Source organism: Dermacentor albipictus, chromosome 1, assembly GCF_038994185.2.
Source record: "Dermacentor albipictus isolate Rhodes 1998 colony chromosome 1, USDA_Dalb.pri_finalv2, whole genome shotgun sequence".
In the NCBI taxonomy this organism is placed as follows: Eukaryota; Metazoa; Arthropoda; class Arachnida; order Ixodida; family Ixodidae; genus Dermacentor; species Dermacentor albipictus.
The window spans coordinates 503,917,500-503,944,855 of NC_091821.1; the positions used below are offsets into that span (position 1 = coordinate 503,917,500).

Here is a 27,356-nt window from a genome sequence, read left to right on the forward strand (position 1 = left end):
GGCCTCCATTGTCAAAATGGGAAGTGCAATAATGAAGCAGCGTCTGTACTAGCTTCAGCTTTACTTACGCAAAGGAAGCCTGCACAATGTGGTCAAGAATTTTGGGCAGTAATCTATCGTGCAACATAACCTGCAGTATAGTAGATCAAAGCACTACTGCTCGTTTTTTCTTCTTTTTTTTCCCCTGGTACTCAGGAAAAGTAAACTGAATGCTTAGCAAACTCAGTAAATATCGTGGGTATAGCTATAAGGGTTTCAGGCGTGGTCACGATGGAAGAATACTTCCACCGTGGGCGTGTTTTATCGCGGGGAATCTCGTGGACGTCATTCACGGTGATAGAGAACGCGCGCTCGACTAAGCTGTTTTCGAACTGTTTTTCACAAACCGCAGCAGTTGGTGCCGGCCTTCTGTCCGTTCTCCTGATCATTCTTGCCCATTCTGCTGCCGCTTCGTATCAGATGGTAGAGTGAATAAGGATACACGCCCTTTGTTCGAGCGGTAACCGCTTCCACACAACGGCACAAAGCAGGTCCTCTCCTTGCACTGTCTCAGCTTCGGCATTTTTTCACGCCGCCGCATAGTTCTCGCAATGACAGGCACACGAACATAACAGCCACGCACTCACTCTTTGACAACACCAAGCACAAACACGCAACGCTGTAATAACACTGAAAACGCAAACACAGAAACCGACGCAACAACTGCGAAACTGATATGCGAAGCAGACGACACGCGCAGTCTGCACCCACCCGTGTGGCAGCGACCTCTGCCGGCCATCGTGGGCATTCATTGCAGGCGGCGCCACACTCGTCCATTGAAAAGAGCTGGTGCACGGCACACTAGCCAGTATATTCTAGGCACTATAGTGCCGCGAAGCAGACCGAATAATCGAGCACGTCCGAATTTTTTTAGAAAATCAGTCGGCGACTGTAGGCGCGCGGGAGTGAACTAGCGCTAAAGCAAACGATGCAACGAAAACCGAGAGAGGGAAGCGCGCGAAAGAAATTCTTTGTATTCCCACATAGTGGCAGCACATGTTAGAAAAGAAGAAGTTAGGAAACTGGCGCGCTTTTTAAATGTACTGACGGCACTGTAAATATGCGGCATCGACCATTTTTGGACTTGTTCACTGCATTGTATATTTACGTCAGTGACCCTCAAAGGGTTAAAGGCACACTAAAGCCAAATAATAAGTTGATGACTGTTTAAATACCATCCCAGAAACCTCACAATGCTTGTTTCATGCCAAGAAGGGACTTGGTTTACGAGAAAATTGCATCTGGAGGATCCAAATACCATTATCTACATTTAAATCTCCTGCCTCTCAACCAGGGGAGTGGTGACGTTGCTTATGCCATCATCACCCTTTGCTGCTGTGGGCAACTAAAACAGCGCCGGACAGATGGCGGCACCAAGCCAAGGCAGAGCGGTGGATTCGCTGCTGTAGCTGCTTTTTGATCAAGTGGCGTAGACCGTTTGGGCATCCCGCGACATAACATGGAAGTTGAATTCTCCGCTACTTGCTGTTTGTGCGGGTTTCGTGAGCCAGCAAAACCAACGCAGCACTAGTGATAACGAAATTGCTGAAACGCGGAAGCATGGGCGGCGCAGAGTCAAGCAAAAACGAAATCTTTCGACCGCCCATGTCATTGTCAAGAGTAATTTTATTTCAATTAGCTTTTTTCTTAAATGAAATAGAACTGGATAAGTAGAATTTTATTTCGTCTTATAAAACAATACAATGATGTTTTTTGCAACGAGTAGTTGAGTACTAGTGACAGAATTTAACTGAGGAGTGCTTTCGTCATCGGGCAAGTGCTTGAATGTCCCGGGGGAGTCTCTAATCATGTCCTACATTTACCTTAGTTTCTCGATTATTAAGGCCCGGTTCGTGATAATATTGACGCCTTAGAGATTCTCAAGCACTAATCTATCACTTTAGCTTGACTCAATATTTGCCTTTAGTGTCCCTTTAATGTGCAGAAGACAAAGATAATGATCAATAGCCGGGCAGGGAGCAAGAGTTCAGGATTGCCAGTTAGCCTCTAGAGTCTGTGAAGGAGTAGGTTTACCTAGGTCAATGAATCACAGGGAACCCTGATCATGAGAAAGAAATTCATAGAAGAATAAAAATGGGTTGGATCACACATGGCAAACATTGTCAGCTCTTGACTGGAAGCTTACCATTATCATTGATTGATGCACAATCAGTGCATTTTACCGGTGCTGACATATGGTGCAGAAGCTTGGAGACTGATAAAGAAGCTTGACAACTCGTTAAGGACCGCACAAAGAGCGATGGAAGTATGCTAGGCACAACCTTGAGAGACAGAAAGAGAGTGGCTTAGATCAGAGAGCAAACGGGTATAGCTGATATTCTAATTGACATTAAGAGAAAAAAATGGTGCTGGATAGGTCATGTGTTGCACAGGTTAGATAACCGTTGGACCATTAGGGTGACAGAGTGGGTACTAAAAAAAGGCAAGCGCAGGTTGAGGATGGCAGAAGACAAGGTGGGGCTATGAAATTAGGGAATTTGTGGGCGCTTGTTGGAATCGGTTGGCGAAAGACGGGTAATCGGAGATTGCAGGGAGAGGCCTTCGCCCTGCAGTGGACATAAAATAGGATGATGATGATGATTAGGATGGTGATCCTGCTGCTCATGATGATAACAAAACATTTTTGCTAGTCCTAGCCTCTTTAAGCCTGCAAGAATTTTGTGCACGTTGGATTCAGAAGCACATTAGAGTCAGGTAAGTATGGTACTCCTGTGGCCATGACATGCACAACTGCAAGTGCAGGGCTCACTTCCCAAGAAGAATGGTGTGACAGAAAGTAGTGGCAAGGCAGTTTGCTTGTACATGTTTTTCTGCCTCTTATGTTAGTCTGACTCACCGGATAATTTGATCATTTTCGTTGTTCCATCAAGGTCAAATTAACAAAAGTCAACTGTATTTGTGCTGCACTACAGTCTGCTCGGACAGCGGTGCCTTGTCATTAACAGCAACATCCATGGTGTTTCTCGCTCTACACATCGTGTAAGCACCATAACACGACAGTGATAATTATGTAAAAAAGCATTCACTGGAAAAGAGTAAAATGCAAGAAATAATAAAAGAAAATGAAGCATGCATTGAAATTTATACACAAACCGCTTTTTTCATAAGGCCTAACATAGATGGAGATGTATGTGTTTGGCATCTTCAGGTTTATTCTGCACTCTTCCATTCCCCATCAGCAGGGATGAATGCGCATTGTGTGTGCATTCAGGTAACACCGTGTTAGTGGTGGAACTGTTCTGGGTGCTATCATGGGAGGTTGCGGGCCGGAGCTGGGAGGTGGCGAGGTCAAGCACCCTGTAGGGTACTGTGAACCGACTACCTGTGGAAGCGTGATTAAAAGGCCCCTCACCAGGCCTTGTAGCAAATTTTAGTTATACGCTGGAAGTTCTTACACGTTCTCTAGGGAGCGTTCTGACATGAAATTTTTTTAAATCGGCTCATTAATAACCGAAATAAAAATATTTCAGTGTCGCAAACCCATGATTTCAGGAGGCGAGCTTCACTGCAAACATAGACACTCACTCCACTTGCCCTGTCTAGCCTCCGCAAGCGAAATTCCTTCCCTGCGTTCTCCCATACCGGACCTCGAAGATCGCAAGACGGGCTCGTCACGGGCCCTGCCTTCATTTTACTTTTCTCCTTGCTTTTTTGCGGTGCGGCACAATTCTGCTGACGGCGTAGCGTGTGAGCAGTCACGATTCTCTCGTTTCACACAGCACATGATTTTGCGTGCTGTGCATGAGGACACCTAACTAGTGGTATAAGTCAGTGCTACAGGAATACTGAGACAGGCAGAAGCGGACCACAGAGCATGATCCTGTTGCTGCAACACGATAGAAAATGACAGTTGCGGTGTCCTCGCGCGCGACTGCATGACGTGAGAACAAGCAGGCGAAATGGAAGTACATCTCTCTTGCTGCAGTGTGAAATAAAAAAACCTGCAGACATTCGGTTTGTGTGTTTTGTTATGTCTCTAGCTTTAATTCCTCTATTCAAGCAACATATTACACAAATAACAGATGTTGGCTTGAATAATTGTCGAAGTCACGTGTCACCACGAGCGAGGTCACAGCACAAACACATCTACGTAGGCGCACTAGCACGTGTACGTCATCCTCCGGCTTGGAGTATGGCAGCTGCAAGGAAAAGGGAAAATGGCGTTTGGTTTGAAATTTCAAATCCTTTTGCGGCACATAGTGATGTAATACTTCGCAGACATGATCGTTATCGCGCATATTATGCTCTGCGCTTGTCAGCTCAATATGGCCAAACCTGGTGAGGGGCCCTTTAAGTGAAACTATACCACGATGTCTATGTGAGGGACGCATTCGCCACATGACTAACAGCTGCAACATATTCAGTTTTGGTTCTTATTTTGTTGTATGGCACAAATACCGAACTCCATTCACTAAGTTTAATAGAAGCTCGTTAGTATGAATCTATTACGCACAATTTTCTGGTGGCAACGTTCGTGATCGAGACTACAAAATTACCCAATACAGCTGCACTTTTCTTTTACTTGTTCATACATTCCCGGAAAGCACAATCTTTTAACACCAACATTCAGTACATCGCCGAGCTGCGATCGTATGATATGTTTTCTGGTCGCTAGGTCTCACATGAACATGAAAAGGCCTTATGCACGTATTCAGAAAAATAGCTGTCCGCCACATCAGCTTTCCCGCAGTGCTTGCTTGCCTCTCTCACGGGAAAATGCTAGCACCCGCTCGGTTTCCTATTTTGGTACCAGCAAATCTCCTCCCAGCTCGTCGCACACCGCATTCACAGTTAACGCCACCAACCCATTATGATAAGCATCTTCACCTATCTGTTTCACAGCACGTGTGGCAAACTGGCATACTGCATACTGCAGGCATTTAAAGGCATACTGCATGCCTTTAAAAGGCAATTACTCAAATGTGCTGCTGTTCCCTTCTGCATGGGGCACGAAGTGAGCAACATATTTCACTCTGGCGACATTACAGGCATTGTATTCAAGCATTGCCCACCAGCTTCATTTTGTTTCTATTTGATGTCACGATCAAATACTAAAACACAGAACAGGCAAAATAGAATGGTGTAATTTTAAGCATCTTTGATATCTACATTTAATTTGTGGGGCTGGTGGCAATGTCGCGAAACTGAGCATCATTCACTGGCTAACAAATGTTCAGAGTTATCGCCCAGCACAAGATGGGCCTTTCTGTATCTGAAGTTCCTGAATGCTATTGCTGGTTCTATCCATTCTCTGTTGTCACCGAACATTGTTTAATCATATTGCATGCACTACACAATTCTGGAAGGCATGCAGGCACCAGCGATTTTGCCGGAACCTTCAATGAGTCACGTATAAAAGCAGATGCACTTGACCCGCCGATGAGATTTTGAGTATTGCCAGCTGCGCTCGCTGCTATAGTTGTGCTTTGAGTGTCACTTGCTTTTGTGGGCACAGTTTTGCTACTGTGTTCTTCACTGTCACTACAACATGACAATACTATCGTATTGTCATGTTGATAAGCATGTCCACTTTTTGTTTGATGAATCAGTCGGTAACTTCCTTTGACAACTTGCTTGGCATGTAAAAAACAACTGTCCTGCTTTTTTTTTGTACCAGCGACATCTTCACTGATCATGTTATCTCCTCTGACAGGCGGCTGCTGGACCTGATGCATGAGGTGATTGACCGGCATGGTGTGATAATGCTCAACAGTGCAGGCAACCATGGACCAGCACTTTCAACAGTAAATGCCCCGAGCACCATGCCCACTTCCTCTATTATTGGTGAGTGGGCAACTTTCATTTCCATGAACTTTACGAGTGCCGTTGCCTCTAACCACTTTCTGTTGAGGAACAGGAAAACACAGCTACAGGTTATGGTATATTCCATGTGTCTGCAGGCTCCTTTAGCTGCCTGCAAACATAGTATTATGCCAGTTTTTGTACTAACTTTATCATGCTGTCATTTGGGCTGCAGTGTTTCCTAACCTTAGCGTGGACTTCCCGACTAGGTGGGGTCCCATTAGGAGGGATACCCTGTGTGATGTCTGGTGTAGTCTTCCGATCTTATTACAGCAAAATTTGATGACAGCCATCAGCTTTGTCAGTGAGATTATGTGCAGCAAGCTGCGGGCACATTCCAAGAGGCACACCGTGCCATGCAGCAGGCTTTTGCATGGCTGTCTAAGTACATTGAGAAGGTGCCGCATTGTGATTGTTACAGCAATGTGCAGTCGTGCGCAAATGCTGAGAGAGCACGGCTCTGGGCGTGGGAGCAGTTGCGCGGCCACAATTCGGCGCTGCTATCTCATGCTGCGTGCTCGCTTTAACAGTGCCGCCAGTGACGACAAAGTTCATCCTCACTATCGTGCGGGTGCTTATCAGGCTTTATAAATCTCTAGTGCACTGTTCGGTTGCTCTGCTGCTGACGGTCGCGGGGAAGGGGAGCGCGCTTCGCAAAGCGCTTAAAGTCTGAAAGAAAAGTAAGGGGAACTGCTTCCCTCTTCCTTTGTTTTCGGCACCCCTTGACGTTTACGCGTCGATACCATGCCTTTATCAGCATGCTGTTGAAAGACACGCGCAGCTTCCACTCGAGTCCTGAATCATTACCGTATTTACACGATTGTAAGTCGACCCCTTTTTTTAAATTTGAAAGTCTGAAGTTGGGGGGGTCGACTTAAAATCGAAACCAAAACATGGCCCCGCCAATAAAAGCGATACCAACGGGAGCTACAATGTAGTTACAATTTTATGTTTGCTCTATGGCCCTACCCGTATCTTTTCGCTATCCCGCGTGTTTGTTCGCTTTTCGGAAGGGTTTTTCAACATTTTCGAGAGTTAACAATCATGGGGGAGGGGGTGTCGATAGTTGATGGAAGCGCGGCTGTTCCCATTTGCGGCGGCACCCTCAGAACGGCGGCGCTTGCGGGGAGTATCGGTTAAAGCCCCTTGATGTTTGAAAGTAGCGACACTCTCCTCCTCACGGCGCTTTCCTTCTCGATTCTCCTCGCCCGCCGGCTGCGCACGGCACGCTATTCCTCCCTGGCTCCCGCGGACGGGCCGCAGGATTCTATGGAGGCGTGTTATTTTGGGCCAGTTGCGCGCCCCAGTGGGGTTGAAAATTTTGAGAAATGTTAATAACAGCATCGATAATGCTAGAGGCAACATTTATGACGGGGTTGGTTTTTTCCTAAAGCCGTATGAACGGTGTATACCGATGTAAAGGGAGCTTTTGAGGCGAGTTTAAACTCCAGACAGTTTTTCTGCCGCATGATGAGATGCTTTACTTTGTGCGTCTGATCTAGTATTGCTTGTGACACATCCCTTTGTGTGCGGCATATTAAGCAAAAGTCTTAGACCTCTGTTTCAAGGTCGTGTTGTCACGTACAGAAAATATCGCGTGACCGAAAGAAGGCGGGAAGCGAACCAAAGCATGTGCACCCGTGTATAAGACATGATTATTGATTAGCAAAGTTATGATTGATTAGTGATTGGATTAAGATTAATTCGGGTGTATTAAGGAGGGTTAAAGTCGATGAAAGTGGATTAGGGTGAATGATGGTGAATTAAGGTGCATTAGTAAATATAAAGGTGTATAAAGAAGGACTAGGCTGGATTAAGGTGGATGAAGGTGGATTAGGGTGAATTAGGAGGGATTAAGGTACATTAGAGGGGATTAAGGCCGATTAAGTTGGATGAAGGATGTCTTACCGCAGTAGGCTTTAGAAGGCTTTCACGCTCGCTTCTCTTGGGCGATAAATAAGAACACCTGGCACCCTTTTTTCTTGCCTGTGCGCGTATGTGCACCGCAGTTAATATATTCAGCATGCCTTAATTAGTCGCGAGTGCATTGACTGTCCATGCCTTTGTCTTCACAATGTGAAAGTTATAGCTTTTTTGCTGTGGTCTGTAAACTGAATAGGACGATTGCGGAATTTCAGTGTGAAAAAGCGGTGCCGGCAACCGCTCATTGACTACAGTAGTAGAAGCCGAGGAAGGGCATCTAATGAATATTCTTTAGGGGTCGCAGTCAAGGAAGCGTTAAGAAATACTCGGTATATCTATAGGAGAAGACATTCTATATCTTTAGGCAAGAGAAACGCCTTTGGATAACGTATTGTAATAGTTCACAACGAAATTTTGTTACATTATGTAGTAGCATATTTAAATTTGATTTGAATTAAGCATCACAAAACATTTATAGCAACGAAAATCAAACAGCATTGTCAGCAGAATGTTTTATTTTTATGTACACGCACTAACGTTGGTTGACAAGATACACGTAACCGAGAACATAAAATAGAATATTCGACAACAATAATAATAGTACTGAATATAATATTCAACATCAGAATCAATGCTAGTGTAGAATTATGAGAAAAAGAGACGCTCAAGAGAACACAGCAGTGGTAAGATATCATGAGAAGCCAACAAAGACGCGAAGGACAACATAGGGGAATTTACTAGTGCTTACCGATTGAATTAAACAAATGATAAATTAATGGCAATGAAAGTCAGCGAAAGCAAACTTTTTTCAGCTTCAGCTTTTTTTTTCCCGAGTCTTTGTAATATGCGCGGCTCAAATTGGTCTTCAGTGAAATGTAGCTAGAACAATTGGAGAAGAGTTAGTCACTCAGGCAGGATGAGTAAAACGTCTTCATACATCTATAATAATACGTTACTGAGGGCAACCGCATTTTTATGCAATGTACAAATTGCCGCAACAAAAACGCTGGTGAGCAGGCCGGAAGAATTACTAGATGCATTACGATATGATTTGCTACGAGCAATGAGAGACGCCTCACCTCGCAAACAACGCTGTTCTTTGTCGGAACAAAGTTCTTTCGGCCGATGTTATGCAGCCACTGCTTCTTGCGCAAGCCGTCACGCTTTCCTTGCGGTATCACAAAAACGGCATAACCATGCTCAGGCTTCTTGTTGCAGTTATATGCGCAACAGCAAGGCATAGCGCTAGCTTATACAGCAGGAAACACAGCTTTCAACGTTCGCTACGCCGAGCTAAAGCGCCGAGCCAGCCGTGCTGAGGAGGAAAATGGCGCGAACGAAAAAGAAAAACACAAGCAATACTCAAGATCCGCGCGTTTCCAAGGGCAACGGCAGGGAGACCAATCGTCGTGCAGGAAAACGGGGGCAAAACTGGTTGCCGTGGGGGAGACGCGCAAGGGGCGAGGAGGAGGCGAGGAGGTCGCGCGGCGGCGGCAGAGTTCAAAGAGTGGCGGTACTTTCAAATTATCAAGGGACTTTAGTATCGGTAGCTCACGGAAGGCCAGACGCCGCTCGCGGGTTTCTCTTTCTCTGTTTAAAGGCTAGACGCGTTGCACTTGACTGCCGGCTGCGTGCTACTTCTATGCTTCCCCAGTAGTCATGAGTGCTCCAGGCCCACTAATCGTTCGGGACTCATTCACAGCAGCGTTCAAGAGGGCTGCCATCCTTTACGCCGAAGAAACAAATCGCTGCGCAGCGGGCCGCAATTTCGATGTTTCTAAACGGGTGGTGCGAGAGTGGCGACTGCAGCGAAGCGAAATTTTCACCTGTGACGGCAAGTGAGAAATTTCCCACGTGCCGAAGTCTGGACGCTTTCCGGAGCTGTAGGCTGAGCTTGCGGCGTACGTCGCGGAAATGCGTGATCGGTCCCTGCCAGTGAAGTGCGACGTGGTCATGAAACAAGCCCGGACCTTCGCCTTAATTTTAAGGTTCTGCTCCGCCGTGAGTACAAAGAGTGGCTGGCGGCAGAAGACTGGGAAATTACGCCTACCGGACCTGTCAATAAAGCCGCCCTGACGGCTGCGTGTGGTTGGGTGCATTTGGCGTGGGCTGCTGTTCTGCAAAATGTTTGCAAAATTTGAAATTTCGCTGGACCACGACGCGCTGCGGGACCGCAGCAACGATGACGATGGCAGCACTAGTGAAGACGAGTAGTCCAGTGACCATGTCAGCTACTAATAAATTTTCGTTATCGAATGCGCCCTCGGGTATGCTCTCTTTTTTTTTTTTTTCCGGTCACGCGATATGGGGGGGTCGACTTACATTCGAGTCGACTTACAATCGTGTAAATACGGTAGGTAGTGTCGAATATATCGAGGCATAAAATGCAAAGCACTGGGGATCCTCGCTTAGAACACCCTTTTGAAATAAGTATTAAAAATGTTTGGCACTCACAGGCTCTTTGTTGCCATGATAAATAAACAACCTGAACGTAACATTCAACTTATACTTAGGGAAGTTACCATTAACGGTAATAACACCAGCAGCTCGTAGAACGCGGAAGTAGAGCATTTGTAGAACACTGAGTTCTATCACAAATACAATGCTAAATTGGCCACCAATAGGTGCAGATCTGAACCCCATGGAAAATGTGTGGGGGCTGATCAAGATGCAACTTGCGGTCCGGGATCTCCTCACGGCTACAGCTGATCAACTGTGGACTGCCGTAAAACAAGAATGGCAGACTCTTTGTGCTCGCCCCAACGTTGTGTCATCACTGTATGATTCGATGCCGTGCCGAGATAATGGTAAAAACTAATGCTTAGGAAAGTTGCCATTACTGGCAACTTTCCTAAGTATTAGTTCAATGTTACATTGTTTATTTCTCACGGCAATAAGAGGCCGGTGAGTGCCAAATATTTTTAAAAGGTCCCTCGCCAGGCCCCATAGCAAATCTTGGCCATACGCTGCAAGTTGTTATGTGTCCTCTAAGGAGTGTTTTGCTGAAAAAATTTTTCAAATGGGCTCATTAATAGCAGAGATAGAAATATTTCAGTGCCGTGAATCCATGATTTCAGCAGGCGGGCTCCACTGCCAAGCAAGACGCTCTCTCCATTTGCCCTGTCTAGCCTCCGCAAGCAAAATTCCTTTCCTGCATTCTCCCATACTGGACCTACAGGGACTACCGAAAATCGTTCGTTATATTGAGGTATTGTTGTAATGAAAAACTTGCGGTTATAAGCCAGTGGAATGAAAAACGACGTACCTTGGCAGTAGACGCGTGTACAGACAAGCATACTCTCAAATAAATATGTTTCACTCACTTCAGAGCTGCTTTAGTTGAAGAAATCAGTGATTTTCTTCTGGCACGTGCAGCACACACAACCTATTAGGAATGCATCTACATCTTCCACTTTGCGCAATATGTCATCAGGTATGTCATTGCACTGAGTGATGAAAGTTCAGACTTTGTTCTTGTGCACTAAAACAGCAACGTTCAACACGATCTCATCTTCTCTGTTCGATGACCCACAGTTGTCTTCCTTCGAGTCGTCATTGTCACTGGAGATGTCACGAACGCAGTTAACAATCTCCTCGGTTGTCAGGTCCGGTGCCGTTAGTGCTGCACTGTCTCTGTGCACGTAGTCGTCAAAGGAAGAGACTGTGAAGAGCTGTTCCGCAACCTCGGACCACAGGTCTCCTGGGTTGTTATCGGTCACCTCCAGGTCACCTTCAAGCTGCACAGGCGCTTTGACAAGCCCTTCTTTTCCCCAGCAGTTGCTAATGGTGGACGCCTTCAAGTTCCACCAATCTCCCAGGAACATTTCCGATGCCTGACGAATATTGATTGCAGTTGGCTGCTTTAGGTGGAGGTTGACAATCAACTGCTGCGCAAGGTGCTGTTAGATATGGAGCTGTTTCCTGCGATTACTTCGAGTTCCCCAAACCACTTCGAGTCGCAGCACAGCTAATTGAGGAATGCCGAAGCAGGAAAGCACATTCCAGAGGAGCGGCCGAGCAAACAAGTTTAAGGCAACAAGTTCACGTGCCAACAAGTTCGTGCGTCGCCGGGATTAGAAGGGGGCCTCGTACAATGGAGCTCAATCGTCCCCCTTCGGCTTTGAAGAAGGCATCTGCTACCGCTGCGGAGCCGAGCCACCGGGTGCAGGTGGGCCCTTGTGCAATGAAGCATGAGCGCCCCCCCCTCCTTCTCCAGCCTAGAAGAAGTGGATTGCCAGTCTGCGAGGCAAGACCGCAGAGAGCCGCCAGGTGTGAGACCGCGACACGGGCGCCTACCATTGGCTGAAAGTGGCGTCATCGGAGCGGACTCTCCCATTGGTCAAACATGACGTGACTTACAGTGCTCGAAGGGTTTATAAGAAGCCTTCCAGAGAGACCTGAGCATTCTGGGACATGCCCTGATTCCCTGATTCACCTCTCTCGAACTTCTTGCCACGGGCCGCAGCGTCCGAGTTGCTGCCGGCCCGTAATGACTGTACAACTGTTACTTGTCGCTCACCGTTCCTGTATATAATGTAGAATAAATCCTCCCAAGTTGTTGTTTTCATCCCGAAGCCCGTCCTCCAACCCCTACATCTGGTTGGCAACGGTAGGATCGCCTCCGAATGCATCAGCTGGTGGCAGCGCTACGAATCAACCTTCGTCGAGAGAGATCGTAAGGAACCGGGAAGAGCGAAGAAGAGTGAGCCTTCGTCGAAAGAGGTCCGAAGAGACTGGGAGTATCGAAGAAGGAGCGAGCCTTCGACCCAGGGAGTCCGGAAGGAACCGGGAACAGCGGACAAATGAACCGGATGGCAGGGTGCTGCAACCGTAAGTGAGCGCGTGGTTTTTTTCCTTATGATTCGCCAGACTCAAAGGTTGTGTGTTCAATTTTGATAGTTCTGGGAATCGGGAGTTTGTTGCATTGTGTGTTTGCACAAATTAATTAAGGAAAACAGTTTTAACCACCTGTCGGGGCAGCTGCCATGGATCTTAGAAGGTTGACGAGGTTAGACTTGTTGTTGGTGTGCGACGATTTGGGAGTTGAGGCGGACGAACGGATGAAAACGCCAGCTATCATAAAGGCGATTGAAGATAGTGGCAATGATGATAAAAGCATTGAGCTTGCTTGGGAGGTGATACAGGAGCCACGGGAGCGTGTGCGACGTGTACGTTTGCGAGAGCGTCGTGAACTTAGGAGTGAGCTGAGGCGTGAAGAACGCGAGAATGAACGGAAGCATGAGCTTCAAGAACTTACTCCTAGGTGTGAGCATCACGGACGTGAGAATGAACGCGAACGTGAGCGAGAGGAAAAGTATGAGAGAGAGAAGGCAGCACTGATCAAAGAGATACAGTATTGTGATCAGTTATTGGCACAGAGACAACGGCTGTCTGAGAATTCTGCAGGTAGTACAGAGCGAAAGAATGAGGAAGCATCTAGCAGATTTTCGCCAGAAGCCGACGAGAAGAGTAGTGCCTGTGAGATTAGCTGCAGATTCATAAGTAAAGGGAAAAGGCTAGCTGCTAACGATGCCTTAGTGGCAATAGAGGCCGTTAAAGGCCAGAGTGAGAGCGACGAGGTGCTGTGCCAACAGATGACTGTGGAGACAGCTAGGCCAGCTGCGAACAAATTGGCACAGTTACCGCGTGTGTGCGTCGCTAGTAAGGTTAGCGAGGTTGCTAGCGAGGAAAAGGGTACTGTTGACGCGACAGACGCGAGCACCCATGTAGAGCCAGATCTGCGTGCAGAAGTGAAGTGCGAGCTGGACGATGCAGTTGAGAGTAGTTCTCGGGATGGCGAGCTCCGTAGTCCACGAGAGAACAACTGCATTGTCCAGGGATCGGTGCGGCTCTCCGCCAGTCTAGATAGCCTAGATAGGGATGATTCAGTTATTAATCATTCGGACTGTGCGCGTGAGACAGCGATCGATACCGACGGGCTGTGTGCCGATGCACAGCGTGAGCTGGGCAATGTAGTGGAGGGCAGTTCGCAAGAGTGCGAGTTGTCTTACTCGAGTAAAGCCTGCTGCATTGTGCCAGAGTCGGTTGAGCTGTCCGCCAGTCGAGGCAGAGAGAGGGTTGATTTAAATGTAAATCACTCAGACTGTGCGGGCAAGAGACCGATCCGGGCCGACGAAATGTGTACCGGCCAGCACGAGGCACGAGAAGGCGACATGAAAACGAGTGGAAAGAGAAAGCGCCATAAAAAGAAGCGCGGTAAAGACCGAAAGTCGGTAAATAATGTAGCGCCGCCAAAAATGGCGAGAAACCCAAATGGGCAGGGCGCGAGGAGAAGAAAGGTGCGGTCGTCACTGACGATGTTGACGCATCCTAAACGTTCGAGCCACAGGTCAAAGGGGGACCGCGAAGAATGTTCTGCACGGACGCGGACAAAGGGCACGAGGCAGTTAAGCTCCTCGTCGTTCCGTAGTTCTTTTCACAGCTCAGCGTGCAGTTCGAAGAAACGCAAGGTGGCAGGACGAGACCAGGTGGGGAGTAGCGACGCGGTCAATCGAGTTTGTGTTGAAAGCGGGGCGCGAGGACGCAAATTGGCAGGAGACCGTGACGTCTTGGGGGAGCTGATAGTTAGTCAGCCCTTTTGTTGTCTCTCGGCAGCCAGAGTAGCTTTCAAGCCGCGACCACCGCGAGGACGGCTCAGAGTATGAGTCAGACATAAGCGTTTGAAAAGGGAGGCCAAGACAGCTTCCGTAGAAGTAAAACGTGTTATTTTGTTTTATTTTTGAGCATCGGAAAGTTTTCGCGATTTGAGACTAGGATTTCTTTCAAGGTGTAAGGTTTGAGCTTTGTTTATGTTTTGGTTTGAGAAAGCTCCGAGATTTGAAAGATGCGTTTTAAGTAAACATGTAGTCTCGCGAGATGCTCATTAATAAGTAAATAGGCTTTCTTTTTTTTTGTGTGTGAGTAACCTGAAGTTCAAGGTTATCGTCGAAAGGCCTATGGTAAAGCGCGTGTTTTATTTAACCTTCTTTTTTTTTAAGTGTTGAATTTTCTAAGGTTAAGCGCGTAGATTTTCAGTGAGTGCATGATTTGCACGGAGAAGCGTTCTTAGTTCCATTAGCGCGTGTCCTGTGTGGACGGAAGGAAGCAGACTTTATGACTGGGTTGCTAGTGTGTGTGGAGGGCAGCCGTATTCTGACTTCTCTGATAAGTACGCGTGGAACGAGTTATTAAAAGACGCATTATTTTAAGAGTTCTGCGGAGTGTGTAAGTCCCGCGAGTTTAATTGTTCGTTTAAGTCACGTGTCCTAGAGGGACTAAAGGAAGAAACTTGAGTAAGCGTATGAAGAGTTTGCCTACGACGCAAGTATGCGTTTTGTTTAGTGACCACAAGGCTAGTGCGCTTGTGATTACGTACTTGTGAGGTTGACCAGATTGTTCAGTGGCATCATTACGTGCGATAAGTACGCCACTGCGATAGATTGGAAACATGCTGTTCGTGTAGTTAGGCCACTTAAGTTATGTTTGGCTGTTTTCATTTGTTGTTTGCATCGTCAACGACCCTTTTGTTTTGCAGCAACAATAGTACTCTGGTCTTGTCGGCAATCGAGGACAAATGGATAGCTGTTTGGAAGGGTGGTTGGAACTGCTTTGTCAAAATTGGGGAACTAAAAGATCAGGGTTGATTTTGACTCAGTAATAGCCTGGCGAGTCAGGGGTGAAGAGCCTGCGCTTACACGTGGGGCAGCGCTGTGTTGTTTTGTTTGTTTGACGTATGTTCTCCAGGGCCCAGGATCCCGAGGGTTGTCAAACGAGGCTCGACCCCAGTACCCTGCAGCTTCTTTCAGCGTTCCTCATGGCCAGCGAATTGAGTTCACCGGCCATTCAGAACAACCGGGGCGAGGACGAGCTGTTAGATATGGAGCTGTTTCCTGCGATTACTTCGAGTGCCCCAAACCACTTCGAGTCGCAGCACAGCTAATTGAGGAATGCCGAAGCAGGAAAGCACATTCCAGAGGAGCGGCCGAGCAAACAAGTTTAAGGCAACAAGTTCACGTGCCAACAAGTTCGTGCGTCGCCGGGATTAGAAGGGGGCCTCGTACAATGGAGCTCAATCGTCCCCCTTCGGCTTTGAAGAAGGCATCTGCTACCGCTGCGGAGCCGAGCCACCGGGTGCAGGTGGGCCCTTGTGCAATGAAGCATGAGCGCCCCCCCTCCTTCTCCAGCCTAGAAGAAGTGGATTGCCAGTCTGCGAGGCAAGACCGCAGAGAGCCGCCAGGTGTGAGACCGCGACACGGGCGCCTACCATTGGCTGAAAGTGGCGTCATCGGAGCGGACTCTCCCATTGGTCAAACATGACGTGACTTACAGTGCTCGAAGGGTTTATAAGAAGCCTTCCAGAGAGACCTGAGAATTCTGGGACATGCCCTGATTCCCTGATTCACCTCTCTCGAACTTCTTGCCGCGGGCCGCAGCGTCCGAGTTGCTGCCGGCCCGTAATGACTGTACAACTGTTACTTGTCGCTCACCGTTCCTGTATATAATGTAGAATAAATCCTCCCAAGTTGTTGTTTTCATCCCGAAGCCCGTCCTTCAACCCCTACAGTGCTTACAAAATTCTGCTTTCGTACTCTTTACAATGCCCTGGTCTAGCGGTTGCAGCAAGGACGTGTTGTTTGGCGGTAGAAACTCCAAGTAAATGTGCATCGAGCGAACATTCACAATGGGAGCAGAGCAGTTGTTGGCAACCTGTAGAATTTTTCAGTCATCCCTCCTCGTTTGGTCGTCAAGTTTGATGAGCCATTCGGAAAAGAGTTCTCTGGTCATCCAAGCTTGTTTGTAGGCACGGTAGTCGTGCGGTAACGACATGACGTTTTTCATGCAGCGAGGCTTCACGTACTTGCGGATGACAAGTGGTCGAATTTTCTTCATGCCTATTGCATTGCAGCAGAGCAGGACTGTCACGCGAAGGTGCGACTTCTTCCCTCCCTTGCACTGCTTCCCTTTGAAGTGGATCATCTGGTCTGGCAGGAGCCGATAAAAACATGCAGTCTATTCCATGTTGAAAATATAATCCAGAATACGATTCAGCCTCTAGAAAACTATCATTGTGCCAGAAATCCACACCTTTTCTGCCAGCAGCCTTTCCTTGCCCGAGACTACCTGCAAAGTTATTTCGTTCCTATGGCGGAAACGAAAAAGCCAACCCGCACTGGAGTTGAACTCAGTTATTTCAAGTGCATTGGCAAATTCGCGGGATTTTTCTTCGAGCATTGGGCCAGACATGGGAATATCTTGCAGTCTGGCATCTTTGAACCATGTGAGAGCAGCTTGGCCCACATTTTGAAAGTTTCCCAGTCGCAGCCGTTTCCTCGTAGGAGCGAGTTGCGACTCCCGGTGTAGCTTGACAATCTTGTCTCGGTTTTTCAAAATGGTCGTGACGGTCGATGGGGCAATGCCACGCGGTCTGCACATGTCGATTTGCTTTTTCCCTGCATTGATTTTCTGCAATGCATCCAATTTGTCCTGCAGTGAAAACTGCTTCCGCTTCTTATTGGCGCCGTCGCTAGCTGCATTCATCTCTGGATCTCGCGCAAACTTGCCACAGTGTTGTAGTAAAGCTTGTGGTGAATCTTGTGGTGAAGCAGTTGGCATTCGACATGGTGATGATGATAGCTATGCACTTGCGGTTTCTGTTTCATGTGAGAGTTGCGGCACTGTTACCTTTAGCTGAATTTGTAATGCTGATGCTCCTCTGTTATAAAGGGGAAAATAAATAATGTGCATTATTCTTAAATATGCGCTGTATTGAAATTCATAGTTCTGAAATATTTTTACATTGAAAGATAGGTAATTGGCGGGGATATTAACAATATTTGTAAATTTCAGAAATTCGTTAATGTGGTGTTTGTAGTAAAAATATTTGACTATTTTTCTTTTTCTGAGTCACGGCACTCCCTCAATGCAGCAGTTTAAAACTCCTGCATCAAATATGCCTTCTCATGACCGCACGTAGCTATGCCAGCCGCATGACTCCGGTTATGTGGTGGATCCAAGTGGAACAGCCCGATAAGTAGCTGCACAGTCAATAGTCAGCGTTGTGTGCGGCACTTGCTTCTCGCCAATGACGGGCTTTGCTACGCAATGTGCTGTTTGACCGCATTGCCGGCTTTGCAACGATATTGATCAACAAACCAGGAAGCAGAAGCAAAAGAATATCACTTTGGAACAGGAGGTGGCTATTATAAAGGTTGTCAATTCATTTGCTAGGAAGTCTCGTGTTGCACAAGACTTTGACATAACGCTCAGCATGTTGTCCACCATTCTGGGCAGCCGTGTAGTGATCACAAGTGCCGTAGCCTGTGGCCTGAAAGGAAGCCGGAAGAAGCTGCGAACTGCTACGTTGAGTAGTTGAAGACGCCATATTTTAATGGTTTATAAGCATCAGAGCTGCAAATTTGATGGTAAGTTAAGCGATTTTACAAAAAAGCAAGAGATTTTGCTCGCATTAAGGGGTATGACAGCATTGTTGCCAGTGCTGGCTGTCTAGAGTATTTTAAGAAACGACGTAACATACTTGATAGAACTGTAGTTGGCGAATCTCGGCCCATCTATGAGGAGGCTGCCGCGGCATGGGCTGAACAAGCTGTTTGATTCTTGCTTGAAACGTACTGCAGGAAGGACATTTTAATTCTGATATGACCGGGTTCTTCCAGATGTTGCCAAACAAAACGCTAGCTCTAAAAGGTCAGCTATACCATGGCAACAAGCATAGCAAACAAAGGATTACTGCGCTTCTTTGTGCCAACATGAACGGTGCCTAGAAGTCGCCGGCATTTGTTGTAGGCAAGTGCTCCGCCTCAATGTTTTAAAGGAAAGTGCCAGCTTCCAGTTAAGCGTGTCTTGACCCAAAAGGCGTTAATGACATGTGATATCTTTTCAGAATGGCTGTGGGATGGGACGACCGGCTACCGAAGAATAACCATAAAGTGTGCCTGATCCTCGAGAAATTCGCAGCCCACCACACAAGTGCTAAGCTACAAAACATCAAACTTTGTTCTTTTGCGACCAAACTGGACCTTGCTAATACAGCTGCTTGATCAAGGCATAATAATGTCCGTTCAAGGCAGCTTGCCGCAAGTGCTTTATTGATCGCCTGCGCCTGAACATGAGTTTGCACCAAGAAACAAAAATCAACCTCTACAAGGCAGTTCAAATGCTGCAAACGTTGTGGATAAGCATTTCCACAAACAGCAGTTAACAGCTTCCACCATGTCTTCTGTCAAGTGACAATGTGTGACTCTGACACCGCTGAGTCTGATAATGCTGCCACTGCAGCATGTCATAGCCCAAGAAGTAGAAGCGTCTTGCAAGGTGCTCAGTGACACCACTTTCATTGCGGCAGAGGAATCATTCTGTGATTATGTCATCACCGGTGCCAGTGTAGTGATGATGGAAGAAGTGTCTGACAACGACATTGTGGCCGCTGTCACCGGACGATGTGGTGAGAGTGACGATGAAGACACCATGGGCGTGCTAACGTCATCCCAGGCACTCTATGCTGTCAACCTACTGTGCCGTGTTTTTTCAGCGCTTGTGAAGACGGTGAAAATGGCATGAACTGCTGCGAAATGGCTGCTGCTGAACTGGAGGTCTTCCGCTTGCGATGTACGAAACAAAGAAGCATCACAGAGTTATTTCCCCAGACTAGCCAGGAATAAAAGAGATACGTTATACATTTATTGAACTGAATACACGTTTGTTCTTTTTTATTCTTAGTATAATTCCATCGGATATGTGGCTGCGTTCCGGTACGGTGGGCTGCACGGCGGTCTTTGGCCTGTGTAAAGTTGTGCACTCAGTTGGGCATATATATTGCAGAAAAGGTCAGTTATTGGTATAATGAAACAATGGATAAAACAAAGTAATTACGGCTCCTTCTTCAATCTCGTTATGATGAGGTTTGAATGTAGTTTCATTTTGACTTGAAAGGCGCATTGGCCATGTGCCTTCATAACTATGTAGTCGCCATCCGTTATCACATTGAAAGCAACTTCAGTTTTGTCCGCAGTTGTTGCAATTAACGGTACTTTTGTTTTGACTCAGTGCGTGCATCAGCCACGTGCCTTCAGAACCGTAAGGTTGTGTGGATAGCGACTGCAGTTGACTCAGTGCAAAGTTGTCAAGGACGAAGAGCACCGGCTACATCACAATGTACGGACAATCTGTTGATGGCCAGCTCACTGGCGAAAAAATAATCGGCTTCGATGTCGACACTGCGAAACTTCAAGTAATCAGAAGAACACATCAAAAATATTTACTAAATGAATTTTCTTGACTATCAGGTTGGAAAAAAGGGTCAAGCTTGCATTTTTCATGAAAATGTCGAATAACAGTACTTTCGAGACTACACTGATTCTGGGGATTAAACTGTTTCATTCTTTAGTAAACAAGCATATTTAGTTTTTACATTTGTCAATGAGTGGCGCTTGATGCCACAGTCTTATGGAAATACCATTATGCAAACTATGTACTTCAAAATTATTTGACGCTTGTTACTATATGCTTTGAACCAAAGGAATTGATATTGGTACAAGCCTAATAGAGTAACTTATTTTCGGGTGAATCCGTTATTCCAGACTCCTCCCAGTTATTCTAATCTTTAGGCAGCCCCTACTGAGTTCAAATTATCAGTTGGCAATTGTTCCAACTGTCTTACTTTCTTCCATAGGAAGTAAAATCTCACAGTAAAAAGACAAGTAGATTAAAGGCATTCTTTCATGCCAGAAGCTTGCTTCAGTTTTTTTATGACTTAATTTATTATTTTCTCCGTGGGATAACAAACGAAGTGGACTTTTGTGTATTCTCGCATGATGTGCAAAGGTACATATCTTAGGGGGGAGGGGGGCACTGCTATTGAATTAATGCTCACCTTTTTTTTTTTGTCAGTAACTAATTAAAATTTCCAGTCGTAGCTTCTTGGGCTGATTTTGTTGTAGGTCATTAGTTATATCTAACATCTCACTTCCATTGTTTCACACCATAATGTAAAATAAATGACTCAATAAAAAATTATTTGTAAGGCATGGTTAGATAGCACAAAGAATAAGGAACAAAGTATAGCAAGCACTTTTTTTTGTCTGACCAGTAATAGATATTTTACAAGCTATTGAATATAAGACCACGAAAGGTGGCAATCATGTCGCAGAACATGTAGTAAAATAATTAATTTCTGACTTAAAACGAAAATTCTGCTTGCTATACTTCATAGAGTACACGTTAGACACCATTCTTTGGGAAAAAAAAACCAACATTTTAGTTATATCTGTTCTTGGTGTTAAGGTATTGAGTCCTGAATGTTGGATGGAGCCCAAAATTTGTGTTTTGAGGAAAGTGTAAAAAATAAACAGCACTAAATGTAGGTGGGCATGGCGTTTGGAACAAAAAATTTTGTGACTTGCTCTAGATACATGAAACTTTCAGGACATATTCAGTCTTGTGTGCTGATTACAAATATGCAATTAGTTGTAGCCAATAAAAAAATAAGTCACAAATAAATTTGTGTTAAAAATTTGGGGTGTGACTTGCAAGGAGGAGGAGGAGGAGGAATGAACGTTTATTGTTAGAAACAGCTACAAAGTGTTCTTTCTTCGCCCTAGGTGGGTGGCTCTCTTAGTCCAGAAAGCCGTTGGCTAATGCCGCAGCCCGGACCCGGTCCACCAGACTTCGCTGATCTTCCAGGCTCTGTGCCTTTAACATTGCCTCCCACGTTTCTTCGATCGCTTGTAGTGGTTCTGAGGCATCATCTTGATTGTTGTTCTCGCGGTGTGGGCACACCAAGACCATGTATTGGGTGGTGTCTGGTACCTCATAATATCGGCATAGGTATCAGAATTTGGTGGGGTGCATCCGGTGCATGAAAATTCCATGGACATATGTATTCGTTTGTAGTCTGCAGAGGGCAGTGGCTTCTTCCTTGGTTAATTTTGGATGTGGTAGAGGATATTCTCTTCTTTCCAGTCGGTAATGTTGCAATATTGCGGCGTAGTTGATGGGAACGTCTTCCACCCTCGTCGCTTTCCAGAGACCGTGCGGCAGGAAATCCTGGCTGGTATGCTCTCGGGCGACAGCATGTGCTGCTTCGTTTCCTGCCAGGTGTTCGTGGCCTGGGGTCCATGCGACATAGGTTTCGGGTAGTTCTTGGCGCCTTGTTATTTCTTTTAGAATCTTCACTGCTGCGACAGAAATTCGGCCTTTTCGTAGGTTTCTACATGCCGTTTGCGAGTCACTCAAAATGATTGCTGTCTCTTTGCATGTGGCGATGCCGAGGACGATGGTCACTTCCTCTGCCGTTTCTGGATTTCTGGCCGCTATGGTGGCAGCGACTAGCTCATTCCCTTGGTTGTTGGTCACAGTAATTGCGTATGCTCTGCTACCTTGGTATTTTGCCGCATCTGTATATCTCGTGTTGGGGTTCTTTGAGTATTTCTTGCTGAGCGCTCTAACTCTTGCTTGTCTTCTGTCTTTGTGGAATGTTGCATGCACGTTGCGAGGTATTGGAGCGACTGAGATAGAGTCACGAAGAAGTGGCAGCAATCTGGCTTTCGCGTCTGAGTCTGCTATGAAGTTTTCGCTGTATCCGAGTTTGCAAAGTACTGCTCTGCCTGTTTGAGTCAGCTTAAGGCATTCCAGCTGGCTGGCTCTGTGCGCTTCACTCATTTCTTCCCAGGTGTTATGGAGACCAAGTTTGAGGATTGTCGTGGTTGAGGTCGTACTGGGAAGTCCTAGTGTGCTCTTGATTGCTTTTCTGACGATGATGTTGAGTTCTTCAATTTCAGCTTTCTTGAGGAGTAGATACGGGGTGCCATATGTGATCCGGCTTATAAGGAGTGCTTGGATTAATTGGACGGTTTCTTGATTTTTAAGTCCTGTTCTTTGGGTGGTTATACGCCGAATGAGATGGGTTACATGTGTTAGGGTCTTCTGAAGCTTCGGAAGTGTAGCTGCACCAGAACCATCTTTATGTATTGTGAGGCCAAGGACGCGGAGGGAGCCAACTTTTAGGGATGTCGATTTCATTGAGTCTGACCATGGTATCTGGGGCGACGTAGGCTGGTGGTCTTCCCCAGGTCCTTGCCTTGAGGATAAGTAGCTCTGATTTTTCGGGGGCGCTCTGGTGACCGCATCTTGAGAGGTACTGTTCTATGTGATCGATTGCCTCTTGGAGGGTAGTAGTAGAAATGTAGTATAACAAGAGAGCTATATTTAAGCAGATATGTTCCTGGATGTTCAGAGAGTGCAAGTTAGCATTTCGATGTTTGTATCTGCAGCTTAGCCAAAGTTATGAAATTGTAAATTTGCAGCTTTACAAATGTGAATTGTTGTTGGTGATTTCTATGGGATTTCAAAATATTGCAGGTCCTTGGACACTGTATCATAGCTTTTGTGCACTCTCTAACTCACCAGCATTCAGGCTAAAAAAAGGAATGACAAGAAGTGAATGAGTATAGAGACGCAGTGCCGATCCCAAAATTTGATACATAAAAAAATAATATTCAAGAAAAAAAGCAAGAAAACTGGGAAAATGTACATTTCAAGCTTCAAAACTGGGAAATAATCATGCACGAAATAATAAAAACATAAAAACATCTCTTCTGATGTTGACATTAGGGGCTGTAGGGGTTGAGGGACGGACTCCGGGATGAAAACCAAACTTGGGAGTATTTATTTTACATTATTTACAAGGAGGTGAGAGTCAAGTAACAGTCGTACAGTCATTACGGGCCGGCAGCAACTTGGACGCTGCGGCCCGCGGCAAGAAGTTCGAGAGAGGTGAATCAGGGAATCAGGGAATGCTCCACAATGCTCAGGTGTCTCTGGAAGGCTTCTTATAAACCCTTCGAGCACTGGAAGTCGTGTCATGTTCGACCAATGGGAGAGTCCGCTCAGATGACGCCACTTTCAGCCAATGGTAGGCGCCCGTGCGATGGTGTCATACCCGGCGAAGAGAGTCGCCGCTTGGGCCCCCTTGCTTGATCACTTGATCCCCCTGCGGTCTTGCCTCGCAGAGTTGCAATGCGCTTCCTCAAAGGAGGAGAAGGAGGGGGCGCTCATGCTCCATTGTACGAGGCCCCACCTGCTCCCGGTGGTATGGCTCCGCTGTGGTAGCAGATGCCTTCTTCAAAGGCGAAGAGGGGTGACGATTGGGCTCTATTGTCCAAGGGCCCCTTCTAATCCCGGCGGCGTACGAACTTGTTTGCAAGTGTCCTGCCTCAGGAATGTGGCACCCCTGCTTCTGCATTCCTCAATTAGCTGTGCTGCGATTCGAAGTGGTTTGGGGAACTCGAAGTAGGCGCAGGAAACAGCTCCATATCTAACAGGGCACACTTAGTCTCGTAACAGGATCTGGAATGTGCCGACATGAATCCCTGTATGCACGACAGGTGCGGGAATAGGCATCGGCACATTGTCTGCCACCTTCGAAGTGAAACTATGCACAAGGACAAAGGGCGATGGTTAGCTTTGCTGTTGCTTTGCTGCCGATGTGGTAGATGGAGTATGAGATTGCAGGACAGCGCGACGGCTTATGTGAACCTTGCGACAACCGCCTCCCCTTTCTCGCTGCAGGAAGCACAGTTGACTTGCGCTTTGCTTTTCATAGGTGCGTGTTTGGTTTCTAAAATTCTTTTTATGGAGGGTAGATTAGCTTCTTCCATTTGCAATGCAATCAACAATGAAAGTGGATCAAAAGTTTTCAAAGCGGGCCCACTGGCAAGCCTAGCAGGCGAGCATTGTCTAAGCAGCATCAGGGCACCAGTTGCATTAGCAACAGCCAATCAGAGGGCACCTCTCAGCGTGCTGGCATACAGAGCTAATGGGTGGGCCGCATGCGTTGCAGTGCAAATGTGAATGCCGCACATTTGCACTTTTCCTATGCGACCATCGTAGGCGAGGATGCAGGGAAGTCAAAGGCGGAACTGTGAGCTTTTGAACGACAAAATGGCAATGCTCAGCGGTGGGAATGGTGAGAGATAGCTCAGTGAACTACAATGTTTCTTCGTGATTTTGGGCTGCTTTCTCACTGTCCGCGCTGACAAATTTTTTTTACGCTCTCTTAGTATGCGTTTTTGGGCAAATTGTTTTGATAGGGTACATTGTAGATTAGGCATTGCAGATGCTGAAAATCTCCCTAGCTCCCATAAATATTATTTTATTTATTTTTATATTCTTTTGAGATTTTTTATTTTTCGAGGCCTGTGTCTTCCCTTAAGTGCAGCTGAAATGTTTTTATTTAGACCGGGCAAAAAGAGGTTCAGAGAGAGAGCGAAGTTCACTCGGCATAGTCTAAGACCTGCTGAGATGGTGAGCGATGGTTTTTCTTACTTTTCGTGATGCAGTAGTGCAAAGAACAAAGAAGGGCGTGATGGACTCATTGCAGTGAGAATGAGTAACTGCTTGCTTTTCCTGCACCTTTACTTCAGAGTGTCAAAAAAAAAAAATGTGATGCTCGTGAGAGCTGCCAATAACAGTGAGTGTGTCTTGTTCTCTTCTGTCTCCCGCTTGTGTGCCCCTCAGCGGTGGGGGCTTACGTCTCACCAGACATGATGCTTGCCGAGTACTCACTGCGGGAGAAGATGCCGGGCCTGGGGTACACGTGGACCTCCCGGGGACCCTCGTAAGTCACAGACCGCTACACTTCTCGCCTAGGCACTGTTGCTGCTTGCATGTTTAATTGTGACCAAAATTGAAAAAATGGGCACGAGCAGAACAGCTGGATGGGCAATTTCACTAAGAATCGTTTCAAAGGATTCAAAACAACGATAAAAGGATAGGAAGGTGCACACTAGTGCTGTTTCAGGAAAGCAGTTGGCATTTTTTTTCTCATGCAGATCGGTCGACCCTATGAATGAATGAATTTACTTGTCCTGTTTACAACAGAAAGGAAGCTGAAGCTAAAGGCCATGTGACCTGATAAAGGCTTCTGCACCGAGAGCAATTCAACATGCTGGGCGTACGCAGCACACAAATCATACAGACATACCGAAATCAACTGGAGTGTCACGATACAAAATACTATTTTCGTTTTAAAAAAAATCTACAAAAAATATAAAAATCTGACAAAATACACTTAAGATAAATTTCGTTTCAAACTACAACTATAACCTGAAAACAAAAGAAATAGAAGGTTGACAATTTATACTGTGGTTCTAATCAGACAAATTCAATATTGTTTGCAATGAGAAAAATCTTCTATGATTTATTCAAACCTTCCATAATTTCATCATCAAAATCGCGTAGGCCACTTACTTGTCTAGGTCCCTGGTAACTGCTTAGTTGTTTTCCATAATTGGTTCTTATTTTGGTTCATATTATGTTCGCAAAAGCTGTAGTGCAGATTAGTGATTACATTCAGGATATGCTGTCAGTTGTTTTGTTTAATATGTTGCACCAACTTGTAGTAGTACACCTGGTTTGCTTCTACATAGAACATTTAATAAAATATGGATTGGTTCTAAAGGTTTGTATAAGGCCATGATATCCCTCGAATGCAATCTGTGGCGAGATGTCACTGGATGATGCCGTCGAGGAGGCTTTGCCTAGTGCCGACACCACTTCGACATCGGACGAGGACAATGACAATGCCACAGATGCCATGCCCGTGCCTACCACGTTTGCCGAGGTGCTATGGCACATAGACGATATCCGGAACATCTGTTCACGCGACGCCACAGAGGACTTCCTTTTGGAAGTTGCCCAACTCGAGCGAAAGCTCTTGGTTCACGGATCAAACAAGGTCCAAAAGAAATTTACCGACTTTTTTGAAAGTTCGCGCCGGCTGGCAGGGATCGCAGCAGTGGGCAGTGGAGTGCCGTAAAGGTTTGTTTGAATGAAGCATGATTGGGACCTGTACTGCAGCATTAATTCTTATCCCATTTACTTCTTTGGTAATTTGAGTTTCCAAGCCCTGCAGAGTATGTTAGTAGTGTACATAGAAGTGTCTCGTAAATCCGTCGTTCGAAATAAGTAGTATTTTTATAGGCATAAGTTATGTTTGAATTTTACGATGCCCACATTTTACGACGCTTTTTCGCGGTCCCGAGAAAGTCGTATAATCAAGGTTCCACTGTATCAATTTATTATGATTTTTTTTGGAAAGTAGTACCCCACATATGCAGTAGGTTGATCAAAAATAAAAAAGTACATGGTACAATAAACTTTTCAACCATAGAGGAACCAATGTACTCGGTCTGTATAAGCAACCAACAGTTATGCTTAGTTCCATAGCAATTTTGTCAATGTGCTGGCTTGCGCAAGCGGCTTTAGCTCAAGTACTGTCAGTGCACGTCTCTATACCTTCTCTGTCTCCCTCCCCTCTCTTCCCCCAGCATAGGGTAGCCAACCCAACTCTTGACTGGTTAACATCCTTGCCTTCCTTACCTTCCCCTCTCTCTTGTCAGTGTGCATGTTCCAAACCATATCTTCTTGGAACTACACTTCGAGAAATTTGTGACATTTTACCTGCTGTATTATCCCATCTTCAAAAAGAATAGCCGCATTGCAGTTACGTGGTTTATTAGTACTATGAATGCATGAAGTGCAGAACATAAGAATTA

At 46.2% G+C, this 27,356-nt stretch overlaps 1 protein-coding gene across 1 annotated transcript in view; it reads left to right on the forward strand.

Annotated features, from left to right (window-relative positions):
- Window positions 1-27,356, forward strand: part of TppII (Tripeptidyl-peptidase II) — a 263,290-nt gene that overhangs the window by 83,787 nt on the left and 152,147 nt on the right. Inside the window, exons 9-10 of the mRNA XM_065443152.1 lie at window positions 5,714-5,844; window positions 25,318-25,417. Coding sequence (XP_065299224.1) covers window positions 5,714-5,844; window positions 25,318-25,417 — 231 coding nt within the window. The remainder of the gene's footprint in view (window positions 1-5,713; window positions 5,845-25,317; window positions 25,418-27,356) is intronic.